General features: G+C 46.3%; 1 protein-coding gene across 1 annotated transcript; it reads right to left on the reverse strand.

The window, feature by feature from the left end:
- Positions 1–7,834: 7,834 nt before the first annotated feature.
- Positions 7,835–16,103, reverse strand: Thoc3 (THO complex subunit 3). Its single transcript, XM_050144303.1, has 6 exons — positions 15,766–16,103; positions 14,920–15,076; positions 13,295–13,499; positions 11,364–11,525; positions 11,172–11,272; positions 7,835–8,865 (listed from the first exon to the last, which is right to left on the reverse strand). The coding sequence occupies exons 1-6, from the start codon at positions 16,030–16,032 to the stop codon at positions 8,702–8,704; spliced, it is 1,056 nt and encodes a 351-aa protein (XP_050000260.1). The 5' UTR covers positions 16,033–16,103; the 3' UTR covers positions 7,835–8,701.
- Positions 16,104–18,879: the final 2,776 nt, after the last annotated feature.

Below are 18,879 nucleotides of genomic sequence, written 5' to 3' on the forward strand. Positions count from 1 at the left end.
GCAACCAGAACATGTAACTCATACTTAGGGTGGGTCTTGCCAGCTCAAATAAATCCAGTCAAGAAACCCCCTCACAGGTGTGCCCAGCTGCTTGGGTTTTAATGGATTCCAGATGTGGTCAGTTTGACAACCAAGATTAGCCATCACAACCATGACCACACTGAATTATAACTATTTCTGTGCCAGCCCAGGAGCTCCTGAGACGGAGACTATTGATCTTCACATCTGAATCCTTAGTGCTCAGGTTGGCACCGGATAGGTATTAAGGCTGAATGGACTCGCAGGCCTTCACCTATCTTTTGTCTCCAGCTCACCAAGCCAGACTTCACTTTCCTCTGGATACACGGTGAGCGCATTGGCATCTTCCCTGCAGAGAGCCACATGAATCCAGAAGTCGACAGGAAAACCCCTACAGTTCCCGAGCTTTTTTATCTATGCCACTGTTAGGGCTCATCTACTTGAAGCTGGATTTGTGGTCCAAGGCAGAGTCATAACACAGCGGGAGGAACATGGGCTTCAAAGCAATGTACTGATCCTGGATCCTGGACACAATCCTAACCTCTTACCTAATGGATACCACCGGCTGCTTTATCACGCTTTCCCCGTACGAGCCCAGCCAAGAGAACTCAGACACTTTCTAGCCGTCCCCAACAAAGACAGTGAGAATGTTTAAGGCTGAGCAAGCCCTGCAGCTGCCAGGCTGAAGATGACGCCGCCCATCACAGACACTCCAGAAAGAAGTGCTCCAAACAGCATCCCAGGTCGTATCACCTGCAATATCTCATTCTAGGAGGAACACTTTTCAAGTTGGCTCTAATCCCCATTCTGGGTGAAGTTGAGGCCAAGTTCTAGTTGCCTGCTCAGAGCATCACAGGGTGTTCTGACTCTTGCTCCATCTGCCCCACTCCCTGCCCAGTGTCCCTCCAGTGACATTAACAGCAGAGTAGGAAGATGCCTGTGTTAACGTTTGCTCGGAGGCAGCATGGCAGCTGCTGATGGCGTGGTGACCAAACATACACAGGCGATTCTGTTACTAGGGCACTGTTACCTGGGTGACTTTTTCACACTCGGTCCTCTTTCCCTACATTACAAGAGCTGAAGATATTAGGTGTCTTTAAATCACAACTAGGGTCTGGGAGTGTAGTTCAGCTGCAGAGTATGTGTGAAGTCCTGGATTGAAGATCAGACAGACAGACAGACAGACAGACAGACAGACAGACAGAAAAAAAAAACAAAAAACAAAAAAACTATGGGTCCAATTGGCAATAATTTCAAACATTAAAAACAAAAAGTAAATCTTAACTACTAACTAAACAGTTTTGAATATATTATTCTTTTAAAAAGTCTGAGGGAGAGGGAACTGGGATTGGTATGTAAAATGAGAAAAAACTGTTTTAAAAAATAAAAATAAAGTCTATGGTGAATTCAATGACAGTGCCCCCACAGGCGTGGCCCCCAGTTGGTGGTCCTGTTTGGGAGGCTGAGGAACCTTCAGAAGGCTGGAGGAAGGACTGTTAGGGATGACTTTGAGTCTACAGACTTGCCCCATATCCACCACACTCTCTGCTGTGTTTGTCACTGAAAATGAGATGCTCAGCTGCCTGCTCTGGCTGCCTGCTGCCGTCCTTCCCCAGCCATTCTGGGCTCTCTCCCTGTGGAACCATAGGCCAAATCTTCTGTAAGTTGGTTATGGCATTTTATCACAGCAATAAAAAGTAACTAATGCAGTGTTAAGGCTGTGTGAAGAGATCCTGAGAAGCATTAAATGTCCATTTACAAATCCCTTCCCACTCCACACCATCCTTATTAAAGCCTACACTAGACTTTGTTTAGGTGATGGGCCCAGGCCATAATGAAAGCTCTTCTTACGGCAGCTAAGTCTACACAGCATGAGCACAGCCTAGCACGTGCTATACTTGCACATGCTATGATGTTATACCTGCATTGCTATGATGTGCTATGCTATACCTGCACGAGCTATACCTGCATTGCTATGATGCTATACCTGCATGTGCTATGTGCTATGCTATACCTGCACGTTATGATGCTTTACCTGCATGTGTTATACCTGCATTGCTATGATGCTATACCTGCACATGCTATACCTGCATTGCTATGATGCTATACCTGCATTGCTATGATGCTATACCTGCACATGCTATACCTGCATTGCTATAATGCTATACCTGCATTGCTATGATGCTATACCTGCATTGCTATGATGTTATACCTGCATTGCTATAATGCTATACCTGCATTGCTATGATGCTATACCTGCATGTGCTATGATGCTATACCTGCATTGCTATGATGCTATACCTGCATTGCTATGATGCTATACCTGCATTGCTATGATGCTATACCTGCATGTGCTATGATGCTATACCTGCATGTGCTATGATGCTATACCTGCGCAACTAAAAGAGCTTTTTAACAAACATCTATTATATGCCAGGCATTTTAATGCCAACATACTCCACCCCAGATACTCTGCTAATATTAACACTCTAAGGCTCAGTGGAAGAGTACAGTCCAGTGTGTGAGAGGCTCTGGGTTTGGTCTCTAGCACTATAAAAAAAATTTAAAGGATAGTCTTCGTTAGGCTCCTATCACTGTGATAAAGACTATGACCAAAAGCAACTTGTGGGGGAAAGGGTTGAATTGGCTTACATACCCTGGGTCACAATCCACTGAGGGAAGCCCAGGAACCTGGAGGCAGGAACTGACACAGAGACCATGAGAAAGACTGCTTTCTGGTTTGCTTTGGTGGTTTGTTCAGCCTGATAAAACATCCAGAACCACCAGCTCAGGGGTAGTACCGCCCAGTGAGTTTTGTGTTGCAGAATTGTATTTTAAGAGGTATTACATTCATTTATGCTGTGGAATATTTGTTTACTGATATAAAGATGCATTCCATTCTTTATTTTTTTTTCCCTTTGGATTCTTCAAGACAGGGTTTCTCTATGTAACTTTAGAGCCTGTCCTGAAACTCGCTCTGTAGATCAGGCTGGCCTCAAACTCACAGAGATCCACCTGTCTCTGCCTCCAAGTGCTGGGATTAAAGGCTTGACCACCACCCAGTGTGTTGCATTCTTTTATGTTGCATTTGTTTAGCTGTGAGGCTGTGTTACTTTGCCTGTCTAGAACACCTGATTGGTCTAATAAAGAGCTGAACAGTCAATAGCTAGGCAGGAGAAAGAATGGGTGGGGCTGGCAGACAGAGAATAAATAAGAGGAGAAATCTGGGAAGAAAAAAATCAAGAATTGAGAGAAGAGAGGAAGATATCAGGGGCCAGCCACCTAAATAAACTGCAAGCCACGGAGTAAAAAGTAAAGGTATATAGGATAGAGAAAGATAAAAGCCCAGAGGCAAAAGGTAGATGGGTTAATTTATGAAAAGCTGGCTAGAAATAAGCCAAGCTAAGGCTAGACATTCATAAGTAGGAATAAGCCTCTGTGTATTTATCTGGGCACTGAGTGGTGGGCCCTCAAAGAGCAGAGTAAAAAGTAACCAACTACAGTTGGGCCCCCATCAGTCACCAACCAAGAAAATGCCACACAGGTTTTCCCACAGGTCAATCATATAGACATTTGTTCAATAAAGATTACTTCATTCCAAATCACTGATGCCAAGTTGACACAAATGTAGATGGCACAAGCCGGGTGTTGGAGGCGCATGCCTTTAATCCCAGCACTCGGGAGACATAGGCTGGCAGATTTCTGAGTTCAAGGCCAGCCTGGTCTACAGATCGACTTCCAGGACAGCCAAGGATATACAGGGAAACCTTGTCTCAAAAAAATCAAAATTAATAATAATAATAATATTAGCCAGCACAGAGAACAAAATCATGAAGGTGAAGTAACTCGTCCAGATTCCTCCAGAAAGAGAATTTGAGCCCAGGTCCCCATCTCTTCCTGCTCACCCAGTACCCTACCAACCCAGGACCTGACACTCCCATGTCCCTCCCCACCCAGTCCCCTCCCCCACTCCACCTGACCATCTTCTCCCCACAGGACACCTTGCTGTACTGGCCAGCTGCAGTACCCTCCCTCAGGTGGCCTCTGCTGCACATGTGACCCCACTGTACTCAATACCTCTCCTTCCCCCACATCTACTCCTCCTAGGTGCCACAGCTACCTGGAGCTTTGCCCTCCTCCCCCATACCACCCACTGGCACACAGCATTGAGCTACACTCTCCTTGCTGTGCACACGCAAACCCTCACAGACCCAAGCAGGCTGCAAGCAAACAGTCCCTCTGCCGTGTCAGTGTGCCACCCGCTGGGCCGGGTGCAATGGCCGAGCATTCTCCATAGCACCCACCCCTGGTGATTAATGTGGCCCATTCAGCTGTGGGAGGACCAAACAAGCTGAGGGGCAGGAGGGACAAGGTCTCTGCAGCCAGCCCCTGTGCTCACTGGGAGCTGCCCCACCTCGCTCTAGGGAAGAGAGTTATGAAGCATAACTTTCCCTCACTTCCCTGTCCTCTCAGCCCGCAGGAAGGGAACTTATTAGTCCATAGCTTCGTGGTCAAAGTGGTTCCGCTCCATCACAACTGTCAGGTTCAGGGTAAGAGGTGTCACATGGACCGTGCCAGTGTCAGGGGAAAAAGGCAACAGCTCAGGTGCACATAGGTATACTGAGTCTGCAGTGAGCTCCAGTGTGTGGTTTCCCGGCTCCCTGATCTTTGAGACGGTGTACCTTTCTACTCTGTGAGGGCTTTTTCCTTCCACAGAGGGTCGACAGTCCATGGTTTGTTCTTACCAGGATTAAGTCTCTGGGAATGGACTCTGCCCTTCAGAGAGTTAAGGGACTCAAGGACATACCTAACACTTGTTATATTTATATATTTTTATATTTATATATTTTGAGTGTTTTATCTGCAAGTATATATGTGTGCCACATGTGCAGTGTCTGTGGAAGCCAGAGATGTTGTGAGCACCCTGGAACTGGAGTTGGAGTCGTGGGCTGCCACGTGGGCGCTCTGCGTGGTATCAAGTGCTCTTAGCTACTGAGCCATCCCTCCAGCCTCTCCCTACCACTCTTTAAACAGAGTGCATCACACTATACTCCAGCCAGCTCCTAACAGGCACAGGGCATTTGGGCACACACGGGCCTTTCAGGGATTGGTGTTTCCCGCCTCCCTTCTACTAAGCCACAGCTGTCTCCTGGTGAGCAGTGCTGACCCTCACCTGGCTCAGCCTGTTCTTCTGATCCACTTCTCTGTCCTTGGGGATACCAATGTATGACCAGGACTCCCCGCCCTTCCTGTTTATCCTCTCTGCCAGAACTCTACCAACCCTTGTTGTCCTTGCATAGATTAGAGGCAGGACAAAGCCTCCTCACACAGCCACCTCACACGAACTTACCAGGTAGCAAGGGGGATCCCCCACACATCCCCAACCCCCACAACATATCCATCATAGCACCAGGGCTGCTACAGAAGAACTGCAGGCCTGGCTGGCCTGAAACTCTGCACAGACTAGGCTGGCCTCTGCCTCCTATGTGCTAGGATTAAAGGTGGGAGCCACTATGCCCAGGTAAAAGTTCCTTCCCTTTAGCTTTTTTTTTTCCTTCAGGCCAATACCATGATAGATCAGGGAATAGTAAATCCCAGTTTTAAGTTGCCAACTAAAATCCAGTCCTTAGCCACCCTTCAGCCTCCCACTAGCTCTGCACTACAGAATGCACTCGAACCATGGGAAGCATGTCATGCATGTGACACCAAAACTTCCTAGGTTCTAGGAAGTTCAAGCGCTGTGCAAAGACTGCCACTAGGGGGAGCTCTTCTCGAGTGGACTAGTGTAGGTGACAGCTAATCTCTACGAAATAAGCAGTGTACACCACACTTTAGACAAACTGAGGGAGAAAAACTCCCACACAGATGAGGGGAAAATCAACTGCACAAACCCTCAACATCCTTTCCCAGTGCGAAGGGAAACAGCTAAGTACAGTAGTGGTCAAGGAATTAGAAAAAAGGAAGAGTGCCCACAAGAACACCAGTGACATGAACACCACTGGACTTAAATAAGGGTGGCAAGGAAGGTTGACAGGCTGCTGGGAAGCTGAAGAAACACACCCAGCCCAAGACTGGGGGCAGCAGGTCACCTCACTAACCTGGGATGGCAGTCAAGGTTTTAGGACCAAGGCCTCCTTCCTGTGAAACACGAAGGACAATCTTCAGAAACAAAGTTAAAGTTTGCCGGGCGGTGGTGGCGCATGCCTTTAATCCCAGCACTTGGGAGGCAGAGACAGGCAGATCTCTGTGAGTTCGAGGCCAGCCTGGTCTACAAGAGCTAGTTCCAGGACAGGCTCCAAAGCCACAGAGAAACCCTGTCTCGAAAAACNCCAAAAAAAAAAAAAAAAAAAAGACACATGAGACACATGATCATGGCAACTTTGGGCTGGAGAGATGGCTCAGTGGTTAAGAGCATTGGAAGGACCTCTTCCAAAGGTCCTAAGTTCAGTTCCCGGCAACCACATGTTGGCTCACAACCATCTGGTGTCCTCTTCTGGCCTGCAGGCATACACACAGGCAGAATATTGTATACATAATAAATAAATAAACATTAAAAAAAAAAACAAGGTTTGCATGGCCTTCCAGCAGACCTGGATCTGAACATAATCCCGTTGTGACTAGGAGCGAGTTACCTATAATTCCCAAGACCAGAAAGCCAAAAATACCCTCCTCAGAAGGCAGTAAGAACTGGTAACAGCCAAAATGCACAGGGAAGGCTGTAACTAAAAATGTCTTTAAGACTTAAGTCAGGCACATATCTGTAACCCCAGCACTCAGGAGACTGAGGCAGGGGGACTGCTTTGAATTAGAGGCCACCCTGGTGAGTACCAGTTCAGGCAGGGTTACACTGCCCAGCCCTGGCAAGCACTGCTCCTAAGAAGCTGGGCATAATGAAGCAGAATGAGCTAGAAAAGACCAATTATTAAACGTTGATTTGTTGACTTAGTGAGGCGCTCACAGCACGGCTTGTACTGCCTGCTCGCCAAGCATGACTTCACTTACTCCCCGGAACAGAAGGACCTGGTCAAGGCTGAAACAATGGAGCGTTGTCCCTAACAACCTGCCTGCCAGTACGCTTCTGTAAAATTTCCACTGCTTCTTCACACTGAGAATGCAATCTGGACCCAGGCCTGAGGCTTTCAGAAGCTGGCCTGGCTTCCGTCCACTCTCACTGGTATCAGAGTGCTTATTCCAGAAAGATCCCTACAACAGATGTGCTATCTGCCTGTAATAGCAGCACTTGGGAGGTTGAGAACTTGTGTCAAAAACAAAGAACAGCACACTGACTTTTACCTCCATCTCCTGTTTGCCATGAGAAAGTTCAAAGTCATTTAAATTAAGTCATCCATGTAGGTCCTCACTTTTCATATATTTCCTTTTTAAAAAAAATTCCTTTTTATGTATGTATGCTGGTGTTTTGCTTGCATCTCTATATGAGGGTGTTGGACACCCTGGAGCTGAAAATACAGTTGCAGGAATTGAACCAGGGTCCTTTGGAAGAGCAGTCTCTTAATCTGAACCATCTCTCTGGTATTTGCATTTTTCTCAATCTGATTTTGTATTTGTTTCTGTTTTACAATGTTTCTCTATGTTTGCCCTAATTTGTTATGTACAAAATCAGGTAGAAGGAGGTCAGACACATACACACACCATGTAATTAAAGTACTACTGCAGCCCAGCACTACAGTTCAGAGTTCTTGGTTAGAATGTTACACAGGATTATAAACTCTACCTCTCAGACTTAAAGACAAAACAAAATTTAAAAACTTCAGCAGCTGACTGGAATAAAAATAGTAACATCATAACTTTAGAAGCATTATAATAAAAATCAGTTTTATTAAATGCTCAATTCTTTAAATTATTTTTAAAAATCCCATCCCTGTCCTGCCTTCTCTCTAAATAAGCACTGCCTAAGTTGTGCTCAGCAAACTCTGCCATCGATCTCAAACCCGGAACAGGGCTCCCACAGAGGACAAGCGCTGGTCACTTGATGGCTAACCTTGGGTATCAGCTCGACTGCACCTGGAAATCACTGAACCCACCCAGCAGGGCACATCTGAGATTTCTCTTGATCATTTGAGGTCGGAAGACCTACCCTAAATCCAGGCCACACATTCTGTTGGCACCCGACACCCTAAAAAAGGACATGGAGAAAGGAAGATTTTGCTTTTTGCCTGCTTGTTCTCACTCTCGTTGCCAAGTTCATCTATCCTGTTGCTGAGACATTTCTTTGCTGGTATTAGAACCTACTTCTCAGGACTCCAGTGTAGGCTGAAGATCAGAAGCTCTCTAGGGATCCCTCTGGACTCTAGCACCAGAATAGACACACACACACACACACACACACACAATCAGTTCTGTTCCCATAGAGAACCCTAAAATGGATCAGGACCCACACTTGCATAATCCTCAATAGCTTCCTGGCAATCGGGGAGGGATGGAAACAGCTAACACAAAACACCAAAAACAAAAACCAGGAAAAGAGGCTGGGCAGGGTGGGGAATGTAGCTAAGTAGTTAGCACTTGCTTAGCCCTGTAAGGTCAGTTCTAGTCTCAGAACCACAGAGAGGATTAGGGATGCAGTCCAACCACGGCGTTGTAATCTACGACAATTTATAAACACTCAGAGTGCCCACAAAGTCCAGAGAACAGCAGACTGCACAAAGGAAGGTCTCCGCCGCTCTCAGGAGTCATTCGGGAGCCCAAACAGCTTCACAGTGCCAGCTTCCCGACTGCTGTCATATTTGCCGTCTTTGTCATCGCAGGCAAAGGCCAGCAGAGGCCTCTTGGGGTGCCAAGCCACAGTGAAAGTCGGGGACTCACACTGCACCTCCCACAGCTTGTCCCCTACAGAAATCAATATAAAGAATGTTATTTTTTTAATAACTTATTTAATTTTATGTCCACTGGAATGAGGGTGTGAAATTCCCTAGAACTGAGCTACAGACAGCTGTGAGCTGCCATGTGGGTGCTGGGAATGTTTGAAACCAGGTCGTCTGGAAAGGCAGCCAGGGCTCTTAACCCCGAGCCATCTCTCCAGTCCCCATAAGGAATATGATTAAGCAGCACATTCATTAAGTCCTCACAGAGAATACAAAGCATAGAGATGTCACACACAGGTAGGTGACAGGCTCTATACTCCCCGGAAGAACAATGGACAGCTATCATTGGCACCTTATAGAGACTGACCTTCACCGAATCAAATGACAGCCCAGTAAGGCAGCTTTTTTTGGGGGGAGGGGAGGGTTCGAGATAGGGTTTCTCAGGAGTCATTCGGGAGCCCATGCTTCCTGACTGCTGTCATCTTTGTCACCGCATTTTCTTAACTAGTGATTGATGGGTAAGGGCCCTGCTCAATTTGGGTGGGGCCATCCACGGGTTGGTAGTCCTGGGTTCTATAAGAAAGTAGGCTGAGAAAGTTACAAAGAACAAGCCAGTAAGCAGCACCCCTCTGTGGTGTCTGCATCAGCTCCCGCCTCCAGGTCCCTGCCCTGTTTGAGTTGCTGTCCTGACTCCCTTTGATGATGAACAGTGATGTGGGAATAAACCCCAACTCGCTTTGGTCATGGTGTTTCATCACAGCAACAGCAACCCTAACTAGGATAAATACCCCGGTGATTTACTGCAGAGCTTAATCACCAGATGACATACAATCCAAGCCACCAGCTCAAATAGACTACTGCAAATTGTGTGGTGTGTCAGAAATAATTCTATTAAAATAAGTTCTATTCTATACATTATCAGGAATAAAATAAAAACTCATTCTTACCTTGTTTCAACCTACCAAAAATAGGAGTTATTTACTCCAATAAAAATACATAGACAGAAAAAAAAAGACTGAAAAGAAATGTACAAAAAATTAGCAATAGTTATCTCTAAATTATGGACCTAAAAATGTGAAACTGGCAAAGTAGCTCATCAGATACCAGCCTTTACTAAACAAACCTGGTGACCTGGGCTCCACCCACTATCACTCACTATTAGTAGTAACTGTTCTGTAGACCTATATAACCAAGGTCACATGAAAACTCTCAAGCAACTGTACCGGCCCCCTTTAGGCCACGGCTGGAGAAAGTTTAAGAAGCCTGCCCTAAAGGCCCTGCATTGCTGAGTGGTTGGCTTCGCTCACCCAAGATTAAAAGCCTTTATCTCTTTAACACACAGGCCTACCATCCTCTCAAAGTACTTTATGTACCGCAGATGGTTCATTTAGGACTGTGCGGCCAGTCTGCATTGTCAACAACCCGTGAAGGGGGCCTCCCTGAACTTCAGTCCAGAGGAGGCATGCCTATGAGGGGCTTTCTTAACTGAGTTCCCTGAGGTGGGAAGACCCCCTGGAATGTGAGTTTTGGGGGCTGGCCCCTGGACTGAACGGAGGAAGGGAAGCTGAGCACAGATGGCTGGCTCTCTGCTCTTGGTCATGATGTAATATGTTCTGTCTGGCTCTGCCGTGACGGTCTGTAACTAACTGTGAACCAGAACATCCTTTCTCTAGGAAGCTGCTTTCATAAGAGCGTTTTCTCACAGCTACAGGGAAGAAACCAAGACAGATTATCACAACTTGGTGAGAATCATGCAAAATGCAACAGAAAGGAGAACACTCCATGCTTTCTCGCATTTGGGGTGCTAGATTTTACAAATACATAAAAGCATGTATTTACAAACTACTTCAAAGTAGAAGCAAAACTGGGGAGCTCAGAAAACTGACAGGAGAAGCCAGAAGGGGGGAGGGCAGTAGGGCTTGGGAGAGAATGCACACAAATGCCCAGCTCTTTGTCTCTTATTTAAAAAGCTTTTTGCCCAAACATGATTGTGTATCACTTTAATCCCAGCACTCAGGAAGCAGAGTAAGTTCAAGGCCAGCCTCATCTATATCAGGAGTTCCAGGCCAGTTAGAGCTACAAAGTTAGACCTGTCTCAGAAAAATACACTTTTATAATGAAGAACTAATAAATGCAAAGCCACTTCCCTTCAAACCTGGCACCTCTTCCTGTGCTTTCACCCCATCACTGTGTGAAACTGACAGTCATATCAACAAACTGGTCTCAAGACAAGTCCATGTCGGATAAGCTGGTGAAGTAGCATGAGCAGAGCTGAAACATGCCAACAACGGCCTGAGGCCAGGTATCAGACACAAGGACTCACACAGTTACCTGTCTCCACTTCAGCTATGTCGATGAAATGGTCCTCTGAGGCCGACGCCAGCATCTTCCCATCGTGGCTAAAACTCAGGGTCCTCACTGGCCAATCCAGCCTATGAGAAAACGAACAGAAACATCAGAATTGCCCCAAGGGAGGCAGGGACAGTTAGTTTACCTGACAGGAAAGGCGGCAGAGCTTCTTACCTGGAGAAGCACCGCACGCACACTAACTCATCGACATCCCAGAGGCTGACCAAGGCGTCTGCACTTCCTGTGGCGAAGTATTTCCCCATAGGGTCAAACTTGATACAGATGCAGTTAGAAGGATGGGCATTGATGGACTGCACAGGCTTTAGTTCAGGGTAGCTGACAAACAAGACACACAGCCATCAATGTGCAGAAAGGGACCGTGGCACTAAAACATCAAAAGAAAAGAAAAAAAACTTCCCTAAAAGAAAGATTTGCTCAAGCCACTAAATGAGCACACACAGGCCTAAGTGAACCTATACCATTTAACATCAAAATAAACTGGTGAGGTTACTGGACTTCCCAGAAAACCACATCACCTCTGGGCTTTCTGAGAGCACCACTTTATAGCAGAAATAAAAAAGTAAGAGTAGGGCTGGAGAGATGACGCAGAGGTTAAGAGCACCGTCTGCTCTTCCAGAGGTCCTGAGTTCAATTCCCAGCAACCACATGGTGGCTCCAAACCATCTGAAAAGAGATCTGGCACCCTCCTCTGGCGTGTGGGTATGTGGCAGAAAGTTGTATACATAATAAATAAATCTTTAAAAAAAAAAAAAAGTAAGAGTAGCACACCCAAGACACAGAAGAAAAAAATGAAGCCAGGACTGTTATACCTAGCAAAACTATCCAATACAAGAAATACAAAGAAAGCACAGTAAAGTACCTACAGGTTTATAAACATATCACTCCTTCAGTATGATGACTTCTGTTCTGTTTAACTTAGGATGCACAGCAAACCCTCTCCACCCTCTCCACCACAGCATCTATGCCCTTCTGTCTTGCATGACTCACTGATCTAACTGATACAGCCATAGACCCTACGGACCTGAACTTTAGTATCATGTTTTCAATTACTTATAGAACAAATATTTACTGACATCCCACCATTAAGACAGGCATTAGGTTAGGAAGACAAGACAAGCACAGCCTTTCCACCATGAAAATGCCAGTATACTGAGACAGAGATAAATAAAACACACACTGTAATATAGAATTAAGAAATGCTTCCTACAGGAAGTTAGAAAGTGCATAAGATACACCAAAACCCTCCTCTTATCTCAGGGAGAAATCAGGATAGAAGGATGGGAGTTTACAAAGCAAGTTTCAGGACAGCCAGAGCTGTTACACAGAGAAACCTGTCTCATAAAATAAGAAAAAAAAAAAAAAAAAAAAAAAAAAAAGGGAAAAAAAGANAAAAAAAAAAAAAAAAAAAAAAAAAAAAAAAAAAAAGAGGGAAAAAATGGATAGAAGTGACTTGGCTAGAGGGAAAATAATATTTGAGTTGAAATTTTAAGGGAGTCAATTAGCCACAATTCAAGGTACATTAAGTCCCTGGGCCAGCAATCTGATAATTAACTGAATCTTTACAAACTCAGTCCCCTGTCAGTCAAATAGGATGATACAATCGATACCAGTAAGAACTCAATAAAATCCAGACTATCTGCTTCAAATGTGCCTAAAAGAGACTAGGATTTTTTTTTTCTTTGTTTATTTTTTGAGACAGCAGGCTTTCTCTGTGTAACAGCCCTGGCTGTCCTGGAACTCACACTGTAGACCAAGCTGGTCTCAAACTCACCTGCCTCTGCCTCCTAAGTGCTGGGATTAAAAGCATGCACTACCACTAACTGGCTGAAACTAGAATTTTTAAATATTCTTCTTCGGGTCTTTTAAGATGGGCTCACACCTAACTCATCTCTGTCGCTGACGTAGCACCCGTGCAGAGGTCAGCCAGTCCCGCTCACCTGAGAATGTTGATGCAGCCATTGCCATTGGTCAGGAAGAACCCCTCACCTGAGAATGTTGATGCAGCCACTGCCATTGGTCAGGAAGAACCCCTCACCTGAGAATGTTGATGCAGCCGTTGCCATTGGTCAGGAAGAACCCCTCACCTGAGAATGTTGATGCAGCCGTTGCCATTGGTCAGGAAGAACATGTTGTTGTCATTATTCCAGGAGATCTCGTTGACCTCAAACTTGAACTGCTCTTCTGCTTTGGAACGGTGCGTCTTGGCATCAATAAAGGTCACAACGTCATCCTTGTTGCCCACAGCAATGGTCTGCCCATCGGGACTCCAGCAGATATTAATGTTCTCCCCTGGGAACCCAGACACAGTCCGTCACCAACATCGCCCTTGCCCAGCCTCCTCCAGAAGCTTATTCTGCTACCCTGGAAAGAAGATCAGAGCTATCTTCAGTGCTCACATCACCAGGTCAGTGGACGGAAGCGCCCACTGGCCAAATGGTAACTGTGAGTCTCAGCATTTGTCTAAAGCACCACACCATGCCACTCCCAGGTACCATTCTTGTCATCAAGAGCCAGGCGACGTCCACGCTGAACACATGAAGTTAAAATGTTCAACTTCATTGAATCGAAAATGCCTCTTTTTCACACTTTACTATCTATAGTGCATTTTAAAATCTATCAGAAATTGTTGTGGGAGCTGGTTGGTGGTGGTGGCACACGCCTCTAACTCCAGCACTCGGTGGGCAGAGGCAGGCAGATGTCTGAGAGACCAGCCTGGTCTACAGAGTGAGTTCCAGGACAGGTTCAAAAAGCTACAGAGAAACCCTGTCTTGAAAAACAAAGAGCACTTGTTTTCCAGGAGACCCCAGTTAAATTACCAGCACCCACAGTTCACAACCAGCTGTAAGTTCACTTAGAGGGGATAAGACGCTTTCTTCGGGCATCTGTACAAATGTGGTACACACACTTGAAAATGAAAAAATACAGCCGGCTGGTGGTGGTGCACACCCAGCACTCTTGGAGGGAAGCGGCAGGTGGATCTCTGTGAGTTCAACATCAGCCTGGTCTACAAAAGCTAGTTCCAAGACAGGCTCCAAAGCTAAAGAGAAACCCTACCTCAAAAAACCAAATAATAGGGCTGGAGAGATGGCTCAGAGGTTAAGAGCATTGCCTGCTCTTCCAAAGGTCCTGAGTTCAATTCCCAGCAACCACATGGTGGCTCACAATCATCTGTAATGAGGTCTGGTGCCCTCTTCTGGCCTGCAAGCACACATGCCAGATAGAATATTGTATATATAATAAATAAATAAATAAATAAATAAATAAATAAATATTTAAAAAAAAAAACAAATATGCTTCTGAAAAAAAATTTTAAATGACCTCTTGGAGTCAATTATGATAGCTCAAGATTTACAGGATACTATATGACATGAACAGTGTCATGTACAACTTTTCAATGGCTTCTTCAAAACCAAGACGATTGGAGTTTTAGCCATTCTAACCTGCCAGAACCTCCCGAATTCTTCATGCCTTCGCACATGCTATCCCTTTTTGTATTGTTTCGACTGCTTGCCCTCTCACTCTAACCAGGAATTTCTACAGATCATCAAAAGTACTCAAATTCTATTCTTCCTTGTCTCCTCCAGGCAGACATACGTATCCATCCTGACAACCCACGATGTAGAGCACTAGCTACAAAGAACACAGTAAATGGTTGCTGACAATTACCCTAGCTAGCTTTCCCACCTAAAGCTCCTCCTTCCGAGGTTACCTTTGGTGTTCACGGTGGCAATGCATTTTGTAGTCCTCACATCCCAGATGCGAATGGTTTTATCTCCAGACGCCGTGACAAAGAGGTCAGGGTTGCTTGGATGCCAGCAAAGCTGGTCCACGCTATCTCCATGTCCCCGGTAGTTGTTTTCTTTGACCTGAAAAGAACCCAGATGCCACTTCACACGGATGTACATGCCTCCACCTGCAACCTAGCTTAATCCAGCCCTTTCCGAAACCTTCCGCCCCTGTGAACTGCTCTGAGCTTCGACACTCGCCCTTACTCTTGCCCTTCCTGCCCTCCCTGTTTTCCTTTCTACCACCACCATCATCCCAATCCACCTGTCCATTCCCAAAGTCTGCGCTATCATGCCGGATCCGATGGAACTGGAGTTAAAGACAGTTGTGAGCTGCCATGTGGGAGATGGAAACGGAACCCAGGTCTTCTGGAAGAGGCAGCCAGTGCTCTTAACCGCTGAGCCATCTCTCCAACCCCGTGCTATCATGTTCAGATAAAACCTCCTCGACACCCTAGGGACTCTACCACTCCGTCAATTCCCAGCCACTCCCCGTCAGGGATTCCTTCCCAGGGCTCTTGGAGACCCTCACCACTCCCAGCCAATTGATTCAACTTCCCTGGCTCGCAATCCCTTCGCCACACCTCTTTACTGCCACTAGGTTCATACTCAGCTCTCCTCCAGGGGGCCTCACCCCACTCGTTCCCCCCAACTCTTCCAGCCCCATCACACGCTTCCTCATCACCACCACCGACAGGTCACGCTCCTCTCCATTCCTCTGCCCCCTCCTACAACCTGTTCCCGGCCAGAGCTAAGCCCTACAAGCTCACCAGTCGGTCCTTCTCCAGCAAGAACACACTGGCAGTCTTGTCGAAAGACCCCGAGGCCAAGCGACGGCCGTCGCAGCTCCAGGCCACCGAATGCACCTTGGCACTGTGCGCCGGGAACTCGCGCGTCTTACTGTGGCCTCGGAACAGTTCCTGCATCCCAAGCACGTAGCGAGACGGGCCACTGCTCATAGAGCACCAGGCCACCATCGAACCGGGACCGGTTTGGGGGGGCGGCGGGGGCCCGAGAATCGACGTGGGTACCGCCATGCCGCCCTCAGCAAAGACTGTGTACCGGCAGCTAGACAACTGGGCCTGGCGCCGCCGCTGCGCGCATGCGCACGGAAGAGCGCTGCGTCGCTCGGCGCAGGCGCGTCTTACCTGGGAGAGGGCAGGACTACAAATCCCAGTATGCAACGGGCATCCACTTTCCCTTTTGGAATAGCAATGATTGGTCCCTAAACTTGCTTCGTTTTGGAGAGTTCAACTTTTTTTTTTTTTTAAGATTTATTTATTTATTATGTATACAACATTCCTTCTATGTATGTTTGTATGCCAGAAGAGGGCACCAGATCTCATTATAGATGGTTGTGAGCCACCATGTGGTTGCTGGGAATTGAACTCAGAAGCTCGGGAAGAGCAATCAGTGCTCTTAACCTCTGAGCCATCTCTCCAGCCCCCGAGTTCAACTTTTTTCATGGTCTTCTTACCTGTTTTTCTAGTCTTGCTTATTCGAAGAAGAGAACCAAGATTAAAGCCTCCAGTTTACCTATCAGTAAGATATCTTTTTTTCTTTTTTCCTTTTTGTTTTTCTAAGACAGGGTTTCTCTCTGTAGCCCTGGCTGTCCTGGAACTCACTCTGAAGTCCAGGCTGGCCTCGAACAGAGATCCGCTTGCCTCTTCCTCCCCAGTGCTAGGATTAAAGGTGTGCAACCACCATCACCAGGCTAAAAATATCCCTTTTCTTGTGTTGTTTTTTTTTTTCCCACTACAAAACCCTCATCCCTCCCCTAAAGCAGAGGCCATTGCTAGTACTCGCTCCAGGAGAAACATTAGCTGTTTGTAAATGTAAGGAATCGATAAGAGGCATGGGTTTGTGGATTTGGGTTGGGAAAGGTTGCTTGGATGATTTGGGGTTTGGTTTGTTTGGGGGTTTTGTTTTGTCTTTTGGTCTTGGTTTTTAGAATATATTGCTCATGCATGATAGGAAATTTTTTTTAAAAAGGGTGAAAAGTAAAACAACCGTTTGTGTATGCCACACGCACATCTCAGATCCTTATGTCGCTCATAAAACAAAAAATTTCTCAAAATAAAAATCCAGCTGAAAGAATCAGTAGTGAGCTCCCGGGATGAGAAGAGAAGAGCTGGGAGCTCAGGATAGGGAGGATAGGGGCCATGAGAGGAATATGCTCAACACATAATATATACGTGTGTGAAAACGCCCGTATGCAGCCAACTGTGGTATCGCAGGCTTGTAACCCCAGGACTGGGGAAACGGGCAGGCAGAGCCCCAGGACTCACTGGCCAGCTGTCTATCTTCCTTGGCAAACTCCATGTTAGTGAGAAACCCTGTCTCCAAACAAAACTATCAACATGCCCCACCTCGCTCTAGGGAAGAGAGTTATGAAGCATAACTTTCCCTCACTTCCCTGTCCTCTCAGCCTGAGGGAAGGGAACTCATTAGTCCATAGCTTCCTGATCAAAGTGGTTCCGCTCCATCAAGACTGTCAGGTTCAGGGTAAGAGGTGTCACATGGACCGTGCCAGTGTCAGGGGAAAAAGGCAACAGCTCAGGTGCACATAGGTATACTGAGTCTGCAGTGAGCTCCAGTGTGTGGTTTCCTGGCTCCCACCTCACATGCTCTAGAGACATAAAAGTTCTCGTAAAAAAATTAAAAGGAAGCAGTTCATACCAGAGGCTTGTTGTTTTTGGATTATAATTGTTGGCCCTACATATAATCTTAACTGATTTTCAGAATAGTTTTGGACATTATTATCCAATCTATGTGTTGAAAACCTTGTGCCCAAACCATAAAAAGAAAGAGAGAGGGGGGGGGAGAGAGCGAGAGGGAGAAAAGAAAGAAGAAAAAGAAAAAGAAAGAAAGGAAGGAAGAAGGAAAGAAAGAAAAGAAAGGAAGGAAGGAAGGAAGGAAGAAAGAAAGAAAGAAAGAAAGAAAGAAAGAAAGAAAGGGAACACTTGATGCCCGCATAGAACGTTAAGAGCTGGTGGACCTAAAGATGGGTGTGGTGACTTTAGCCTAGTGAGGTTGAAGCAGGAAGGTCAGGAATTCAAGGTCATCTATGCTACACAGTATGTTTGAGGCCAACCTGTGATGTCTGTTTTAACTCTTTCTCAAAAAAAAAAAAAAAAAAACTAAGTAGTGGGCCCTGTCAAAGGGTAGGGCTTACAGACTGGAGCAATGGCTCAGCAGTTTAAAGGACGGGATGCTCCTTTAGAGAACCCAGGTTCAAATCCCAGCAGCTCACAACTGACTGTGATTCCAGTTCCAGGGCATATGGATATGCTTGCAGGCAAAATACCCAAGTTTAAAAAAAAAAAGTGGGCCTGGCGGTTGCCACACCAGCACGGCAACTGTAGTTCTCTGAGAGAGGGACGTGAGGATTAACACACAGTACAACTTCAGGTTCTGCAGAGAAGCCTTTATTCCACTTTCTCACACAGTATATAGAGCCCTCAGCAGGGGAGACCGAGCCAGCAAAAGCAGGAAGCTCATCACTGTAGGGGTAAACATCTTTAGAAATATTGCTGAAAACAACAGATTGTTCTTTCTTTTGTTCTTGTTTTCAGAACAACCAATCACAAGAGTGCAAAACAGATCAAGTGGGGGTGTGAAGGCCTGTCCTCAAGGGACCCAGCAGGTGGTGGGGTCATACACCTTTAATCCCAGCACTCGAGAGGCAGAGGCAGGTGGATCTCTGTGAGTCCGAGGCCAGTCTGGCGAGTTCCAGAGTGAGTTCCAGGGCAGGCTCTAAAGCTACAGAGAAACCCTGTCTTGAAAAACTGAAGAAAAAAAAAAGTGGGCTAAGCTGAGTAGAGTGATCAACATCATGATCCCAGGACTCACAGGAGGCCAAACAGGAAGACTGCGAGCTGGAA

This window comes from Alexandromys fortis, unplaced genomic scaffold (assembly GCF_014885135.2).
Source record: "Alexandromys fortis isolate MF-2015 unplaced genomic scaffold, M_Fortis_MF-2015_v1.1 scaffold_1, whole genome shotgun sequence".
Taxonomy (NCBI): Eukaryota; Metazoa; Chordata; class Mammalia; order Rodentia; family Cricetidae; genus Alexandromys; species Alexandromys fortis.